This window comes from Alligator sinensis, unplaced genomic scaffold (assembly GCF_000455745.1).
Source record: "Alligator sinensis unplaced genomic scaffold, ASM45574v1 scaffold379_1, whole genome shotgun sequence".
NCBI classification, from domain to species: domain Eukaryota; kingdom Metazoa; phylum Chordata; order Crocodylia; family Alligatoridae; genus Alligator; species Alligator sinensis.
The window spans coordinates 1,695,422-1,714,958 of NW_005842001.1; the positions used below are offsets into that span (position 1 = coordinate 1,695,422).

The 19,537-nt window shown below is 41.6% G+C and overlaps 1 protein-coding gene across 6 annotated transcripts in view; it reads right to left on the reverse strand.

Moving 5' to 3' along the window:
• The window catches only part of ECT2 (epithelial cell transforming 2), a 62,306-nt gene that overhangs the window by 20,059 nt on the left and 22,710 nt on the right, over positions 1-19,537 (reverse strand). For all 6 annotated transcript variants that reach the window (XM_006021716.3, XM_006021715.3, XM_006021712.3 and 3 more), the window contains 11 exons: positions 16,862-16,977; positions 16,597-16,659; positions 15,505-15,727; positions 13,707-13,843; positions 12,938-13,057; positions 10,814-10,882; positions 9,235-9,345; positions 7,329-7,425; positions 6,130-6,211; positions 4,053-4,131; positions 3,714-3,833 (listed from right to left, as the gene is read on the reverse strand). In XM_006021716.3, the coding sequence (XP_006021778.1) occupies positions 3,714-3,833; positions 4,053-4,131; positions 6,130-6,211; positions 7,329-7,425; positions 9,235-9,345; positions 10,814-10,882; positions 12,938-13,057; positions 13,707-13,843; positions 15,505-15,727; positions 16,597-16,659; positions 16,862-16,977 (1,217 nt within the window). The remainder of the gene's footprint in view (positions 1-3,713; positions 3,834-4,052; positions 4,132-6,129; positions 6,212-7,328; positions 7,426-9,234; positions 9,346-10,813; positions 10,883-12,937; positions 13,058-13,706; positions 13,844-15,504; positions 15,728-16,596; positions 16,660-16,861; positions 16,978-19,537) is intronic.

Sequence of the window (19,537 nt, forward strand, 5' to 3'; positions counted from 1 at the left end):
GGCCACTTGAAAAAAAGTGAGCACCCTAAAGACTAAAATAGTTCCTCAAAACAAGCTGAAATGATTAGAAGAGTTGTTTTTACCACCAGTTAGATATTGCCAAATTCCAGCGTAGCTAGACCCCACACAGGCTACATTACTAATCACAATGTAAACTACCATATTTACTTAAATAAAAGACCCATCCCCCAAGCAGCATAGGCAAAAAGCCCCTCATCTTACATTTGCATACAAGTAAGCCTTGTATCCTTTGGGGAAAGGGGTAAAGGGAAGGGATTATCTGGAGTACAGGCACATACTGAACAATGTTTGGTTTTAGGGGCACCATGGCTTAAAATGTTGTTGATTCTGCTGGGGCACAGCTCAATGAACTATACGGCAAGACAAGTCATGTGCCTTTTGGCTCTGGACTGATAGCATACAGTTTGTTCTATGTGTAAGTAAGTACAAGGAGTACCGTACAAGAGTGTTTATGGAGTACCTTTGCTAAAATCTTTAAACAGTTGTAACAACTTAAAAAGCATCAGTTCTGGATGAACTACATCTATAGGTACCCATACGGTTTGCATATATGCAAATCACTACAGTATATTTATTTCATAGTCATTAATCCCTTTCATTTCAAGTTAACATGGGAGAAAGGGTGGGGGAGGAGGGAGAACAGGACAGGCAATGCTGTGGTTCTGACTCTGGCCTTAAATCTGGATTGGAGCCAGAGTTAGAATACAGCAGTCTCCTTCCCCTGCCCCTTGCTGTTACCCACATTGTATTTGATGGGGGAACAGAGCCTGACCAGGGTCTGACAGTAAGTGGGGAGAAGGGGTGCTGCAGGGGGAAGAAGTGTAGGGGGTGGGAACAGAGGCCAAAGGTGCCACCTGCCCCCCTTCCCCATTTTCCCTGCTGTAGCAGTGGGAAGGGGACGAATTCAAGACAACCCTCCACTAAGTAGATTCCACACCTGGAAAATTATAAAAAAATTATAAGTTTTCCATATACAGAATCTAATTATTGGAGGGCTGTCATAGTCAGGGTCATCTTATATTCAAGCAAATACGGTATTCAGAGTTAAGACTGACTAGCAAAGCTTAGTATCCTTTTGGAACACGAAACGTATCTGTACTTTCATCTCTGAAAATTAGACAAAGGAAAACAGTACACAGCAGTCCTGCACTGCCACCCTAACCGTCTCCAAAGCAGGCAAAGCTATCATGTGGGCATACCAAGAGTAAGAACAGTCTTGGCTGAAACAGACACGAGGAACAATAAAGCAAAAGTATTTTATGTGGCATGTCCTACTGGGTTGTATGCTCTAGTCCACATGCACTCCAATTGCTTTCACTGCCTTAAGAACTCCTATATTGACCAACGACCTTGTGACAAGGTAATTTTAGGCAGCATCTGGATCTCTTAACCCCTGGATTGACAGCACATTAAAACTTGAAGTGGCTTTAAGTACTCATTATTCCTCTTGAAGTTACACTACTCCACAGCAGGATTATCTCTTTAGCCACCTAAATTTTACTACTGTTCCACTGAGGTGTGGCCACTCACTCCTTACAGATATTTTGCCCAAACTGAAGTCTTCCAGCATCCCAGAATGCAGTGGCTCCTCCCGAGTCATGGTGAGCAGGGACACCAGGGCACAGCAGGGCTGGGCATGGCACCCTGCTCCCCATCCATGCTGGGCAGAGTAAGCGCCACAGCCCCAGAATAGTGGGAAAGTTGCAAACAGCTGCACCAGGGTCCGCAGGTAGGCAGACTGCAGGGAAGGGGCTTGGGCTACACTGCCACAATAAGGATCAGGCCCCTTGTGGCTCCTCCGCTGTCTACCCTGAGCCTCATATGCCAAGCAAAATGCCTACATGTGTCAGGGGTTGCCTATCTCTGCTTTAGTAGCAAGTCACAGTTGTGCGGGTGAAAGACAGTCAGAGAAGGTTTTCCACCTTAAGGTGCGACTGTTCCACTAAATCCATCAACCCTAAGCCGATTAACATTTGTGTGGCTTACAACATAAGGTGTAACAAGGCCCTAAGAGAATCTACTGCAAGTAATCCCTGCATCTCTCATTGAGCTATGAGAAGAGGTACACAAAAGACTGGAAAACTTCTAATTTCTGAGTTAAGATAGGAGTGCAAGGGAAGGACACTAATTTTCAGAGAAAGAGATTTGTAATGTGGCACTACCTGTGACAGTACACTATAGGACAGAGGTAAGCATAGGCAATGTTACAACGGGGGAAAAACCCTTAAAAACAAGGGGTAGAGAGATGGTACTATCCAGCACCCATAGAGTACCAAATAGATGTGTGCCATCATTGTTGTATTAGTTAGTACTAGGGATGTGCGAAACTTTGGCAGCCATTTCGTTTCAGAGGTGTTTTGGCCCGTTTTGGTGCCCAAAACACCAAATCCAAAATTAAATGGAAGGCTCTGAAACAAAACAAAATCATCCAAAATGTTTCAAAATGTTTTGGAGGTGGGCTTGCAGGGAAACAGAAACTCAGAAGAGGGAGGGGGAAGAGTGTGGGGAGGACTGCTCTGATATTGACATCTGTAGCTGGCCAGTGCCTGCGATCTGTCCCTGAGGTCCCTTCCAATTCCAGTGCTCTGGGGGAGGGACGGCAGCCTGCTGTCATCCAACACACAGATCTGGGGACCCATGCCCCCTGGGAAAAGTCCAGCACAGCCCCGCAGTCCTCCTCCCCTGCCCAGCCTCAGCCTCCCAGCACTAAAAAACAAACTAAAAAGCCTTGCACTCACTGGCTGCAGCAACGGCAATCAGGGCCTCTGAAGGTTTGTGGCAGAGCCCCCCACACACCATGGGGCAATGGGAGACACCTGGGATTGCCCTCCCCGCCTAGCACCCACACCACAGCTGTCGCATCATGCAGGTGCAGCATGGTTCGGCAAGGCACTACGTGCTGTCTGGGAGCTGGGGCAGATCCAGCAGCCAGCCAGACCCCAGCACCACAGCATCAGCAGCCCCAGTTCCCAGATAGCACACAGCACGCTGCTGAGCCACAATGCACCCATGCCATAGGACAGCTGCCGCACAGGTGCCAGATGTGGGAGGGAGGGGCGAGGCGATACCCACTGCCCAGCAGTGCGCAGAGGGGGCTCTGTCACAAGCCCTTAGAGGCCCTGATCGTTGCTGATACAGCCGGTTAGTGTGGGGCATATTTTTTTATTTTTTTTTTTTTTTTCCAAGTGCTGGGAGGCTGGGGCCAGGCAGTGGATAGGCCAGGGCAAGGCAGCCATAGGGGGTTCTCCTTCAGTTCCCCCTGCCTGGGGAGAATCCGGCACAGCTGGAGAAGCCACGGGAGAACCTGCAGTCACCCAGCTGTGCCTGCCTCTCCCCGGCTGATCCAAATCTCTGAATCAGCGTCGAAACTCCAAAACAATTCAGCCAAATCGAAACGGAACAGTGATTCAAAACATCACTGTCCCTCTGAAACGGACAAATCCAAAACAGAAACGAAACATAGCCATTTTGCACAGCCCTAGTTAGTACCGACTACCTACTTATATTGCAATAGTCTGTACAGTAGCTCCATGAAACAATATTGATAGCATTACTGAGTATTTAACTTGCCCTTCGCATTAAATAATTCTTTATAGTCAGAAATGTTTTTACTGAAGTTTATCCAAAGCAAATGAAGTTATCGTAAAATACTTTGCAATGTTACAATTCAGAAGTATTTTCTGCAGTCTTACCTCTAGACAGTCATTAAACAGAAAAAGTGTGACCTGTTCTCCTCTGTCACAGATGTCATCACCAAGCGCAACTGTTTCCAATCGTTGAACCAAGCTTCGATGAGAGGACAAGAGATTGGCCTATACGGCAGAAATGAGAAACTGATTAATTCAGGAGCTAAATTACCTCTTGCCCAACTGAGTACTGGAAGAAGGCAAATAGTGACCAATTCACCTTAAGCATTTTGTGAAGACAGCTGAGTGCATAAAGTATACGATTACGGTTACACATCAAATTAAACAGCATCCCTGCTAAGGGAGCCATTCTATAAAGTCTGCACCTTAAGTTAAGATACTTACTGGACATCCATCAACTTCATAGACAACATCAAAAATTTGCCTTTGTGCTTCTGTTTTTCTTTTATCTTCATTAATGTGTCTGTAAAGAATATTAGGGTTTGCCTTCAGTTTTGAGAAACAGTAAACAAATCACACTGAATTTTAAAAAGAAACTAAAGAGAGAAAAATGTGGACATTAAAAGATACAGTTCCTATAGCTGGTTCTTGTTATTGACAAGTTATTTGGGAGAGGGGGAAGGGAAGAAAAAAAGTAAAAAAAACATGTCACTCCAGCAGAACCACAGAGCAGTGTCAAAGCACTTAATACAGATGTATCTATAGATCTGGAACAAGTTTGTGCCCATTACCAGGAACCAGCATGCTGTTCAGACTGTTGGAGCAGCTTGGAGAGCAACAGATCTAGTGCAAGGCTAGGGACAGATATTCAAAAAAGCCTGAGCCTGAACTGATTCAATTGTTGTAGGTTAGTCTAACCAGACTAGGCTACATCAGTTTTGTAAGTAGAAAGACATCCCAGAAATGCAGGCACATGTCTGCAGTAGCTCAGGCTAGAAGCTGGGGGGCACTAGAGCTGCCCTCCCTTCACTTCCATATAGCTGAGCTGAGAGGAGGCAAGGCCAGGCCCCGGAAGGATGTTACAATTAGGAAGCCTCCCCCACCCCCGACCAGCCCAGCAGGGAATGCTCATCACCCCTAAGTGTTTATGACCCCATTAAGAAAACAACAGAGGGACATTACCAGCTACCTGTTGATTCTGCCTTTGTCCCATGTGCCACAGCTTGGAGGTAGCCTACGTATGCTCTGCTAGCTAATGCTGAGAGATGTCTGAGGGATGGGGCAATGCCTGCTTAATAGAGAATGGGAAGCAGAAGCCAGGCAGACACCTGCAGACTGCCAGAGCTACAGCCAAGGAGGAAGCAGAGGGAAGGGGCCAGCCCTGCTGTGAAGCGGAATGCCCCACCTGGCCCAGAGAGCATGCCGGGATGCTGGAGGTGTCTGGTTTAACTTAAGCCAGCAAGAGGTCTGGGACAGACATTGCATAAACTGATTTCAGCCAAACCAGTTAAGGGTGATACAACATTTCAACCAGGTTTCTCTCAAACCCGTTTCAGCCATTGTCAGACTGGTTTATGTGCAATGAACATCTGTTCCGTTACAGGTTTAAACCAGTTTCTGTGTAATGTCTGTCCCTAGCCCTAGAAGTTAACTGGCATTTTGTACCATATTTGGCTTAAGTGATGCCCCTAAATTGCAAAGGGTTAGCCAGAAGTAAATAAATTACTGTTTAATACTTTTTTTAAAACAAGCAAAACAATTTAATTTCAATACAAAATCCCTCATTTCTAGGGCTACATGGTACCCCTTAAGACCCAATAAGCTTCCAGATGGAGGTTGCTTAATTTACCAACAGATGCCAATCTTACATGCAATATCTTAATACCAAAAAATAAAGTGACCTCTCACCATTAGTTTGCCCTTCAAATGATAGTATTCATTAGATTCAACAGATGAAATCTGTTGTTCTTTCCCCCTCTTCCCCCCACCCCCGCCATACTTTTACACTAGATGGGTCAATGTGTCATGAGGACTGTTCAAAAAGCCCTATATTCTTATATTTCTATGCAGGGAAGAGATACTCCTCGGGTATGGGCACGGCAGAAGCCACTGATGGACTCCGCTCAAGAAACACAAATTAGATTTGGGAAGAAAATTGAAGTTAGGCCCATAACCCTGCTAAACTTCTGTGCTGTCCAAGAAATCCACATTAAGATCTGTAAATCATGCCAGACTTCACCAGCCCTAGAGACCCAGGATCAGAGCGACACAAATATGACCATCAGCAACAAAAGCCTCCCATCCCCTCTGGGTTGCAAACACTGTGCCGAGTTGTTTGCAACTACACCTTGATAAGAGAGCAATAAAAAATGAGTATAGGTAAATCTATCTACAAAGAGAGCACGAGCACAGCTTCTAAACCTGACAATCCACACTCAAGTGCTTTCCTGTATTAATTCAGAAGGCATTAACAAGACACACAAGATGCAAGAAAATATTTAATACCAAGACCATCACTTACGTCATCACTTCCTTTAATGATTCAATGGCTCTTTCTAAAATGCCTTTATCTGGGTTGTCTTCTGCTGTATGTTTCCTAAGGTCTACAATTAAACAAATGTTACAGATCTTGCAACACTTAAGTCATTCTATTTCAGGTCCAACTCCCTAAAACATCTTTCTTTATTGTTAAAGAACCATTGCAACCTCCACCTGAAATTTAAAAACAAAACCCAGCCACCACCAAGGAATCAATTTTGATTTATAGTGAATCAACTCAGACGAACATAACTTCAGTCATCTTTATGCTCACCTGTGCTTATGCAAGTGTAACTTGTGCTCACTTGTTTCAGATCTCTATATTTTACTTATATAGTTACTTCAATAATTAGCCATTCAGGTTTTTTTTGTTTTACACAAAAGGAAGTTATTCCAGAGAGTTTAGTCTGTTTCCTTGCAGCACAGCAACAATATTGGAAGGAGAAAAATCAATATAGGGCCCCAAATGAAACATGAAATTAAAAATTAGTCCATTTGAGTTGAACTGAGTAAAAGTTAAAGTTCTGCCATACAATATGTCGGGAGAGGAAAGCGGTCACTTTTTCACTTTTTTGGAGGTGGAAAACAGCAGACAGATGCAAGCAAGTCATTCATGTCTAAAAAGTTATGGCAAACTAAAAAAAAAAAAAAAAAAAAAACACACTTCAAGTGAAGCAGAAAATCATGCTTCTGTTACATGAGGTACCATAAATTTTATTTCTAGGAGTAGGTTTCATCCAGACTGCCTCTGACAACATATTTAACGGATCACTTAGGACTGCATAATGGCTACACCAACAGATGATTCACATACTAACAAAGCAGACACTTAAGTCTGACACGATGGAAACTTGAAAATTATTTCGTGCTATGAAAACGCAAGTTTTCCCAGTTGTTTTAATACAAATCAAATCACGCTGCTTTGGGAACTGAATGCATATCCCACTATTAGAATAGAGATCTGCCTACATCTGCATCCCTGAAGCAGAGCAATGAAGTCTAGTCAAGTCTCTACTAGAACCAATGAGCAGCTTTGCCAGTTGTCATTAACCATGAGAAGAAGAAACTTAAACTAAAACCATGCATGTACAAACCCTTACAAACCAACCAAATCACCACTATCACATTGCGTTTTAACCTGCAGGCCAGACTAACATAAAATATATCATATCAACGAGTTACCATTTAAAAGCAGAGCAACACTAGGGAGTCTCTGTACTGGTCGAATAAGGAGTTCAGCTAGAGTTTGACGGCCACATTCGGGTTTAGCTTGGTTTATCTAAAAAAAAAAATTAAAATAAAAAAAATCCATAAAACAAAAATTTTAACAGCTGAGCAGCAAGGAATTTTTCTTCTACTTGAGACAGCTAAAAGTAGAGTTAAAAATGGGTCAAAATTTGCTTCTTAAAATACATATTCTAGCAACACAGAACTAACTCAAACTAGAGTGTTAGGAAAATGATACTATTTTATCACACAGCAAATCTGTGCCAAGGAGACAGTGGTAGAGGGAAATTGTAAATAAGTTAAGCAGCATGCATAAATGCATGAGCCATGCAACACTTCTGGGTATCCATTAGGCATCTTTACAAGGCTTATATATTTTTTAAGGGATATTAAAAAACTATTGTCAAAAACCTTTTGTTACCCAGATTAAGATAATGCATGGCATACAAGTTATCATTTCACTAGCAAATCTTAAAAAGAAGCCTTTTATATTACCTCCCCAAGCCCTTTTCCATTTCTACAAATCAAAAATATTACAGCCATCTGTATCTTCTGAAAGTGTCATTCAAGTACAATCTTATCCACCCTTACAAAGATGACGCCACCAGTTAAGACTGTCAGTTTGGCTATGCAATTCTTTGTCTCTTGGTTAACACAGAAACCAAATTTTGGGCAAGATTCAGGTCTATACGTATAAAGCTACCAGGGATCTAGGAACTACCAGGATTTAGGAACTTCTAGATAAGAGTTGGCCAACCCTAGCCAACATTAACTCTCTCTCACTTGCACCTAAATAATAATGAGATCCTGACTTGATATTACTGAAAAGGGATGCAAGATCCTCGGAGTGATTCTGACTTCTTGACATGTCACCACCCCCCACCACTTATGGAATATATCATTTACCAGCATATCAACTAGGAGCTCCATGCCTTCCACTAATTTTCTATACCTATCAAGACAATTTTTATGCTCCCAGAACTCAACCACAGAGTTTTACTCAAGAATAGCAGATTCATTGCTATTACTAACTTTAGTTAAATTAATTTAAAAGTAATTAAAAATAAATACCACCCATTTGTTCTTTAAAATCATCTTTAGTTATGTAATATTCACAATTCTGATTGAACAGGGCTGTTGCAGGCAATTTCTATTTTGGAGAGATTAGTGTCATGTTCTGGCACACAGGATTAGGGAAAAAAAGTTACAGCTCCACAATGCTTCCCCTTCTTCCACAGAGCTCTGGATTTACTATATTGGGTGAATTGCTTAGATTAAGGTTGAGCTTCAGCATTTTAACCAGGGATCTGGGTTCTCCATTTTCTCCTTTAAGAGAGAAAAATACAGGAAACCACAGATTTCCCCTTGCAGGCTGGCAGAGTTTCAGCCTTCAAGGGGCTGCTTTTAGAGGGGAGTAGAGGGAACAGAGCAAAATCAGGCAGAGGGCACCACGTGCATATGTGTGTGCATGCACATACGCACATGGTAGCCAGGCAGTATTGAGAGCAGCTCCCACAGCTGCCCGCAGGTAAGTCTATGCGGGGAAGTGGGGGAAGCAGAGGCAACACATTGGAGAGCATAGGTGGGCGTGTGCTCCCCCAAATTTCTGTGCTCACAACAGGCATGAGGCTGCAGCCTGGCCAGATTGTGGGCAGGAGCTGCTTCCATGGCCCAGGGGGTGGGACCTGATGCAGAAGGGCAGAGACAGGGTGGGTGTGTACACGCGCACGCGTGCATGCATACATATAGCAGTGTTTCATTTCAGTCATGGAAAAACATTGGTGGGAGGTTAAACAGAAGAAAAAACAGAATCCCTAATTATAATCAAGATTGCTGAAGCTGATGTTTGACAAGTGCATACCTTTAGGAAAGCATGAAAGCGTGGTTTCTGTTTTTCACATTTCGTAATAGTTTCCTTGCTCATCTCAAAAAAGTTCACAAAAGGAGGGTATGTTTTCAGCAAATCTTTTGACTGAAAAAATAATGCAGAACATTAAGTACAGCACATGAACAAGCAAGTAGTCTTAATGTACTGTTACGCAAAACAACTTTTAGGCAGTAAACTGGCTAGTTACAGCCCTGGCGCACATACCAGATATCACTGATGCAATTTCAGTTAGTCTGAAGCTAGTCAAATGCACCACAGGATAAGAAAACCCATATAATCTTTAGGTAAATTTACATTGTGTGTCTATATACAAAATACAAATATAAAAATTCTGCTTAAGGATCACAAACACCACAGTGTGCGCAACTTGGGCCAAAGTATTCACACCAGTTGCCCACGTAATGGTCTTCAGTATATGGGGCTTGTTTTCAGAAGCGCCAACTATCACAAGGGAGGGAGGGGTAAGGAAGGAAGGTTTTAGTAGTCAGCAACTCTAAGAAAACTTAAAATTTCTCTCTCTCTAATTTTGGGCCACAACAGCCAAGTTGGCAAAATTTCACACCTTCTCTTCTCTAGGCCTCCAAATGACTTCCTCTTGAAAAATCCCCTTCTTCAGAGATGGGGAGGAAGAAATCTAAGAAATAATCATGGAGTTGCCTGCCATTCTCTTTAGAAATGATGACACGTACAAATACAAAAAAAAGTGAAATTTGCTTCAATCAAGCAAACTACAGCTACTAATCAACAACAGCCAAAACTTCTGGGCAACTATTCTCTGCATCACGGTTTACCAAGTTTTAATAACTTTCTCTTAAGAAGGGCAGTAAAGCATTGGAACGGGTTACCCAGAGGTTGTGGAATCTCCATCCTCAGAGGTTTTCAAGACCTGAGTAGACAAGGCCTTGGCTGGGATGATGTAGCTGGCGATGGTCCTGAGCGGGGGGTTGGACTAGATGACCTTCTGAGGTCCCTTTCAACCCTAAATTTTCTATGATTCTTTTCTCCTTTTGTGCATATTTAATACTAGGAGATAGGAAATCCTGGACTAAACAAACCAAACGCAATTTTATTTGCTCAAGAATAATTTCCCCTCTACTTCATCTAAACTTTTGCTAATGCATCTTTACATTCCAACTTTATTCCCACTAAAACCAATAAGGTACAAAACAAAACATCCTATGAAAGGTCATTTTTTGGTGCTTCCAGTTTTGTCAAAAGTAGTAAGTATCAGAGGTCAGGAGAGATTTTTTCCTTAAAAATCTTCAACCCTGCTTTCTATTCTAGAGTTTGAATATCTGAAGGAAGTCTTTTAAAGACTTTGTAACTATATTACAGAAGAGAACAAGGTCCTTAGTCTGACATGGGCTGTGCTATAAGCTTCCTTGCTACATCATCCTGTGGTTGAAGGCAATAATTCCCCCCCTCCCCCAAACACACGGTGAAAGAAAGATAGATCAAGACATACATTAGTTTTGAGATTTGCACCATTTTTGTCAAGTAATTTAGATTACTATAAGAAAGACTAGTTCACTGGTATCATAAAATAACTTACATATTTAAGGTAGATATTGCCAATACTTTTGCTTTCAGCCCAGGTTATCATAAGATCTTCAAGGTCTTCCTGGAATACAATCAATTAAAAATTTAAGCCTTTTTTTTGGAACACAGTAAGCAATCTATTTGTCATATCCATTTAGCTAAAATTGTAGTGATTCAAGTTTTCATTTAGTATTTATACACATCTCCAAAAATCTCTACACTGCTAGTGCTGGTGTCTGAAGCCTTACAAGTCAGCATAGCATTGTATCCCATGAACGGAGACAGGAATGTGTCAGCAAACAGCAGCTTTGAAAGTGGGATCTTGTCACAGTGGCACTTAAAGAGCCCCTCCAACATCTCTGCATTCTTGAAGTTTCAGCAATGAGGCAATAACCAGCAAAACGGTACCCTCTGCTATCTTGGCTCTCTCTCTCAACCCCTCAAAATGAAGTTATATTTTTAAGTCTAAGACAGGGGAGATTTGGCGAGGAGTTTAAATACAAAGAGACCATCCTAAAGCATTACACCTGGAGGAAGAAGAAATGGGGGAGTCACTTGCAACTATCTTTCGTATGTTCTTTTCACTGGATAGTTTAGCAAGTGGTATCCCATACTCTGAAAATGAGATGTGGCATTAAGTGGAGACTGAAGTACCGTTTTATCAAACCAAGCATTCACACCATGCCTTAGACCTAGCATGATCAGTGTTTTGTAAAAGCACAGACAGAATTCAAAGCCTTAGTACAACTGCTCTGATCCCCGTTCACTACTAAGCTACTAGTGAATTATTCTATTTTCATACATGTTCTACTATAATTCAGTTAATGGAAAACTTTTGGCTTCCCCCGTTTGCTGCTGAATGACACAGAAAACAGGATGATGCTGCCAAATTTAGGTCCACCTTGCTACACAGAATGTGAGGTCCAAGTTTATTCTCCATTTGCCTATGTCAAAGTTGGGACTAAATTAATCACTCAGGAGCAATGACCAGAATACAACTTCAAATGGCACTTTATTATCCATTACATCACTGTAGAAGCAACTTGACCTTTTTTTACTCTTACTATGCATCATGGGCATATTCACGTGGGGTACTGCTCTTATGCTTCTGTTTCTCTTCTCAGTAGGGTGAAAACAACCCACATTAAGCACAGCATTGCACTTGTATTTGCATGTTCTGTACCATCCCATTATGTATGGGGAATTAAACACTACAGTAGTTTGGAGAATAACCCTACAAAAAATTCCACTGGAAGCAAGCAACATGTAACCCCTCAATTCCAGACTACGGACATGATATAAGATTTAAAAGCCCAAAGCAGCTACTAATGGTTATGCCGAAAATTGTACACTAAGCTTCAGAAAATTATAACAGCAAACTCATTACTTAATTAGCATTAAACTCCCAGTAGATTAGCATACAAAATTATGGCTCCTTGAATTGCCATCATGCAGCAAGGAGTTCACAGTCTAAATTAGACAATGACATTTTGACAGTGAGTAGAGACTTTAAGCAATGAAGTCTGTATATTCTCTCCTACAGTTTGTCAAGGACTCAGTGCTAAGCTACAGTCTCCAGAGACAAAAGCCTATATCAAGATTTTTAAGAGCAACTAGTTTTGGGTAATTTTCAAGAGTTTATGGAAAAAAAGTAAAACCCCTTTAAGGAGTCTCTCAAGGTGCCCAAAAAGTCAAGTTGCTGGTTATTTCTTTATACCAAAACAGTACTCCTAAGGGAGTAACAGGCAAACCTGTGAAGAGATATTACAAAACATATCACATTTATATACCTGTGCTAAGATCCAAAGTTGTATGTTGACTATTAACAAGTCACCTTTTTTTTTTGTTTGTTTTTAAACTTATAGGGCTTCTCATGACAGTAAAACATCTTAGGATGCGAGTATCATTCAGCGCTAGAATAAAGCCAACATGACAGCCACACTGCAGTGAACAGCATTGTACAAGAAGTATGAAGTAAATCAGAATAATCTCTCCAACTAACTGACACAGGCATGGAATTAAGGTGTACAGCATAGACAGTAACTCAAAAAGAAAATAACCTGTGCTACAAAATAGAAGATAAACACTTCGCCATGCTGTCCCCCTCCCTCCACCACACACACATATTCAACCTTGCCTTTATTTTAGTGTGCACATCAAGGATATCTGGAATGCTGCCAAATATAGCCTTAATTTCTTCCTGTGCAAGAATAGGTCCTCCAAGCTGCCCTTCTTTTTCCAGTGGAACTTGAAATAACTGAAAGATTAAAATACAAGAAAGTTTGATAGCTTTAGCTTCCAACTAATACATACAAATATAAAGATACACACACTACTGTACTGAACTTGAAATACTAGGATTAAAAAGTATCTACAATGTTGTTTCCCCAGTCATTTTCTCCTGCAACCACAACACTGAGGAAAGGCTCTTTGCCTCCACACTTATCTGAAGAACACGGTATTATACCAGGTTAATACATGGGTTTTAAAAGGGTACCAGCATTAATCTATCCATTACCAAAGCCATTCAATTTTACGCATATGTATTACAACAGCATAACCCTTTTCATCTACTTTTTTGTTCAGCTACATTTGAGCTCGTTCTTATTTAAGTATATCATCAACTGAAACGGAAAATGTTCTCCATGGAACTAAAGCTTTTAGTCAAGCCTATTTTTGCACATATTTGTTTAAAAGGCACTCTGAACAAATTCTCTCCATTTTCTAAAGTCTTATGTCTCTCTCTCTCCAACTAAAGCGAACTGTAATTAAGTCAAGAATCGGAGCGTTGAATAAATGCTTAAGTGTTCAGGAGTGTCAAAAAAAGTGTACAAAGCTATATATTAGTCACAAGACTGACACCTAAACAGCATCCACATCAAGAAAGACAAGTCTACAATACTTACTTGAATGATTGTTGTCAGAATATCTACATAGTTACTTTCTGTCTGATACAGTTCCTTTGCAACCTGCCATCTTGCCGACTGCTTTGAATGCAAAGGAGTTGAATTTTTAGAAGGCTTTGCACACGATATGGGAGTCTCTGATGAAGAGAACACAAACCAGTTCAGAACCGTCTGTCTAGGAAAGTTGTTTCAGAAGCAGTCCCAAAATTTTTTTACAAGGAAACATCAACGGCATTTATTAAAAAAACATTCCTAGGGTATCAAAAGACTGAAAAAACCCTTAAAAATCAGTCAAATCCAAAATTATTCTCACCCTCAAATGCCAGAAATCTCTCTCACATACACCCAGTCCAAAGTCTCATTAGCTTCCTGTTTAAGATCCACTGTACAGAGTACTGTGGTTATTTTTAACCTGAAGCATGGCATAGTTATGATTATATCTGACAAGCTGTTCTCAAATCCATGGACCACTCATTGACTGAAGCTAGAAATACAGAAGTAGCTGCTGAATACTATTAAGGGTATTTTCCTACTGGTATTTTGTCCTGTCAGCAAATGCTGCATCAACATTAGGCAACTGTATATGCATGAGTATGTAGTCCATGAAACCAGCTTTTAAGATTGCTCCACATTATGCAAAGCCTTAAAACATCTATCATAAAATACAATAAACCCCAAGGTAGCCAAAGGTCCAGCTCACTATGCTCTTTAAATTATTCTTATGCCCATTTGGGGTATTCTGCGCATTGTGTACACTAATATGATGACACCCCTCACAAAATGTACATTTAATAATGAAAGTAACCCACCATTTAGAGGGCAACTGTAAACCCAGTTATTCTGAAGTTGAAGTTTATTATTACATGGCTTACAACAATCACTCCTACCTGTCATTATAACAGCACTGCTATCACTAGCTGTTGATTTTGAATCAGAAGAATGATCCACATCTACAGAAATAGTCTCATCTGTTAAGGATGTTTGATCAGTAAAGCTATGCTGGTCCTTACTGTCTTCCTTCTGAGGACTTCTCCTAAAAACACCTTGCTGCACATAGTCCTTCAAGTTTACATAAATTAAGTCATTCATGTTTACATCTGTGACACTTTGTGACATCTCTCCTGAACATTGGAATAGAAGTTTATTTTGAAACCCAAGTATCTGGAGTCGATCAATATTGGATTTTGCATCTTCCTCCCTTCCAGAAGAACCGTACACAATATTATGCTCTTCGTTAGGCAAAGAGTCCACACAAGTTAAGCAAGTTGGTTCTTTACAATCATGTGCGATTTTTGTGTCTACAGGATGCTCTGTTGAAGCAATAGTATGTTTCAATGATTCAGGAGAAGATGACGGCTGTATAGCGATTTTTTTGCTTTCTTTTGGGAAAAGAATCTTTATTGGCAGATACAATGCTGTTCTTTTCTGAGATACCACACTGTTTGGTAAGCTGTTTGTTTGTTGTAGGCTTTCAACAGGACACATGCAACATTTTGGAGTAGAATTATCCAAAAATGTGTATTTGGTAGCTCTATGTCTTTTCCTCCATGCCTCGCTACATTTACTAAACTTATGAGAGCTGGCTTGGTCTCTACCCATGTCTGAGCTCCTCATTTTTAGTCTGTTCCCTGCACAATTTGAAAAAGAAAGAGCCTAAAGTTACTTAGCAAACCTATAGCATAACCAACGACCTTCTGCCCTCCTCCTCCTCCAAAAAACCTCCCGCAACATGACTGACAAGAGACCAGACCGGTATCTTGAGCATAAGTGAGTTTGTTGAGCAAAGGGTTTACTATACCTCCGTTGGCAGCACTAGACTCTGGTGTGTTAGAAATATCCAACAACGACCCAATGGAAAGGGAATGTTCAGCTGATGGACGTTTCCGAGGAGGGAATGGCGACATGTCAGTTTCTCTCGTAAGTTGAGCAAGGGTTTCTCTCAAGCGACGTCTCTTGCGGTTGCTATTAGGAGTATTCAGGGAAAGCTGAGAGACAGACTTTTTGAGTCCAGGACTCTCTGGCTGCAATTGGATTCAACACACAAAAACAATTCAATACAATCAGACAGCTTTATAGCTTTTGCGCAGAGTAAAGCTATGTCCAGATGGAACATGAAAGATGTCCATCTAATTCTCCATAATCTCAGAAATCAATACAATTCATCCTCTTACATGTAAGCATTTTTAGAACTAGAAGAATACAACACAAGTCAAGAGTTGACCCAAGCCTAGCATAAGGAAGGCGTGCCAGTATCTGCAGTCAACTGTACAAAGAATGATGTGGTTGGCACCACATTCAACTGCCTACACCTCCCCAGCTTGAATGACTATATACTCATTTACAGATGTGACAAGGAGTCTCCCCACTCAACTTTACTTGTGAAGCGTGGTTCAAATGCACACCTGAGATCCACAGCAAGCCACCTTACATGCTATACCACTACTCTTCAATAGAAGTAACAAGTTACACTGTATAACAGTTCCCTCCCTACCCTACCCCCAATCTGAAGATTAAATGTATTTCCAGATTTAAGTATCCTGCGCCAAAAGTGCAAGAGAATCAGGAAAAAACTACTTTAACATGCAAAATGACTGTAGTGTTATACCAGCTATGACTGTCCAGGAAATAAGCTAGCAGCAAGGTCTGTTGTATTTCATACAATACAAACAAACTATCTTGTATTGGACTTGCACAGAGTCCAATACAAGCAAACAAACCTTGCTTCTTGCATCTCTCAGGTAAGCAGTGTGCAAGCAAAACCATATTACAGAATTTTAGGATATGCTACCATAACCCTGTAAGTTCCAATTTAAGTCTGACCCTGCAAACTTTTATGCATACACTTTACTACTATATAAAGTCCCACTGAAATGCCAAAATGTCACCATACCTTTGAAAATAAGTACATGGGTTCTCCAGCTCTGGCATCCATCTGAATGCTTCCCCAGAACCACTAGGTGGGGAGACAGAAAGGAAGCAATTCTTGTAACTTGTTATAGCGCTCAACATAAGCTTTGGACACACTAGATTAAAAAATTGTGTCAGTCATGTGACTAATTAGATTCAAAGTGAAAGTCAGAGTACATATAGCTGCGTCTTGCATACTGAACAACTTAAAGGCAGAAAACTCCAAAAACCATTCTATTTATACTGACCTCCTGCTTTACAACATAAAGTTTTTTTGGAGGCTCAAATGGAAGATTTTTTACTGTGTTTTCTTCAACAATCAGGTGGGTGCACCTTTCATCACCAACAGGTAAGTACTGTCCGCCTAATACGAAGAAAAATAAGGTGAATTAATTGAAATTAGAGGTTTCAGGTTGACAATATTTTGGAAGAAACCATTACCCCCTCCCCCATCTATGGCACCCACATAAGACTGAACCTGAAGAAAGGAAAAGCAACAAAGGGGACACAAAATGAAAGGGAAGCTGACTAGTGAGGTTTGACAGCTACCTGCTATTCTGTCCCTACGCAAATCATTCTGAAAGCAAAAACAATGTGCTGGCATAATCCACAGTCCACAGGAAATACTGTGCAGTTTATATGAATAGGTAGCACTTGCTCCCAAATTCATAATTTCAGTTATGATGAAGAGCACTTCTGGAGCTCAGGAAGCACTACAGCATAACCTCATCAATCTGTCATGCTCGGGACTGAGCACCTGTCGGAAATTTGAAAACGTCAAATTTTTTAAACCAGTGGCCGGTTGCAGAGCAGGAGAGAGGGTAGCAGCAGCCAGTCCTGGAGTGGCGACACAGAGTGGTGAATGCAAGCTTCCCCCCACCCTCCCAGACGCAGAGGGTGACATGCCAGATTTTTGATAATTCCGGGTTTATGAGGGTATACTGTGTTAACATTTTCCCACTCTTTAAGAGTGAACCCAAATAATTTGCCTAGAAAGGTGAGCACAAATTCAAAGCTGTACATGTTACAAAGCTAGTTATAATGCCTTGCTAAAGAGAACATTAAGACAGAATCAGACTACTTGCATCAGGCCTTGAGAAAGGCTCAAATATGTACTGCATATGCAAGTACAGCTTCTAGAATAAGTGCAACACACTCTAGGAAGAAATGATGATATGTGAACATGAGTGTCAGAGTATCAAGATTAACCACTTAGAGGCTGTGGATAGAAGCACTGTACTGGTATCATTTGATACTGTTAAACTAATATGATGCAGCTGTTACATCTGCATGTTCCTATAGCAGTTTAAGATGAGGAAAATTGTAACAGTTACAGTCAGGAACAGCTCATTTAGGGCATGGACATGCGTACATTTTTACTGTCAAGAATCTCTCTGAAATTCTGGCCAGTAGGAAAACTAGCCTAGGAGCAGGTATATACACATTCCAACTGCTTTGCTAGAAAGCTACATATGTGGGCTGTCCAACCAAGGAGCACTAGAAGGCTGCCCCCCCCTGCCACCGCCAGGGTGGATTCCAACCCTAGGAAACTACCTGCCTCTTCCCCCACCCATAGCAATTATCAGCCAGTTGGCAGGGGGGAGTCCATGGGAGGAACATGGTCCTGCCTCCTCCACTCCTTGCGCTCCTCCAGGTGAACCCAGAGCAGTGATGGGAAATCAGGAGCATTCTGCCACAGTGGCGAGGCTCTCCAAGCAGAGGCAGATTTGCAACTGTGGCACAGCTGTCTTCAGCCCCCCACACACATCCCAGCGGAACCATGGGGCATGAAGGGGAGTGGGACTCTTGCAGCTGAGTTTGGGCAGCTTTGCAGCATTAGCATACCTGTCTCCCACCCTGCACACCTCTGGTTCCATTGGAAGGAGTGGCGTACTGGGAGTGGGAGAAAATTCTCCTGCAGCCTCTCCCCCCCACCCCATTCTGCAAATCAGCTGATTGTCTGGGTGAGTTAGGGAGTTGCGGAGGCATTCTTTTGGTGCTGGAACCATCCTGGGGCTCTGAAAGGGCTCCAGGCCTGCACCTGCATCCTGGTGCACGGCTCTGGGTTGAACCAGATGAGTGCACCAGGCAGGTACTTTTCCCAGTGAGAACCCCCCAGAGCCTCAGAAGTGTTTCTACCTCAGGAGAATGGCAAACCCCACCACCATCCTGGGCTAGCTGTCAGGGAGTCAGGCAGGGACAGCACAAGGCCGTGGGATACTGGGTATCCTCAACACCCAAGAAAAGCATACAACCATCCAAGTTAGTGTGGGAGGGGAAAGATCTACCTGATTCAGCCTGACCAAGGGTTTTTGAACCCGAAAGCTTGCTTAATAACTATTCTCCAACCATTTGGGTTGGTCTAATAAAAGATATCAAATTCACCCAAGGAACCTTGTCTGCCTTCTCCTGGCACACATTTAATGCCTGTACACGACCTTAGAATACTTACAGGAACTAAGAGTTGCATCTAAACAGTTGATGCACACTCTGGAGAGACAACCCCCCATCTCCTTATGAGGCTGAAAGACATCAGCCCAAAGCTGAGCCAACCAAGTAGTCCCATTAAGTTATATTATACTGGTGAAGTAGGATATCTCTGTTTACAAGCGATGGTATTTTCTTTCCATTACATCTTAATAAATTTGCAAGCACTAATGTACCTCAGAATGCCTTAACAGATTTATGGAGTGTACCTGAATACACAAAGGTTGATATGAAGTAATATATACTTCAAGTAATACCAATGTAACCAGTTTTCCAAGATTAGGTGTGGGTCATTTTTAAAGCAAAATTAACGTCTAATGGAACTGAAATCATTTTTTGCAACAGGCCCAATAAGAACTGAAAAGGCTAGATACAGTATTTTGATTGAGACCTCCCCCTTAATACCCTATTATGAATACATGCAATCTACATTTTTT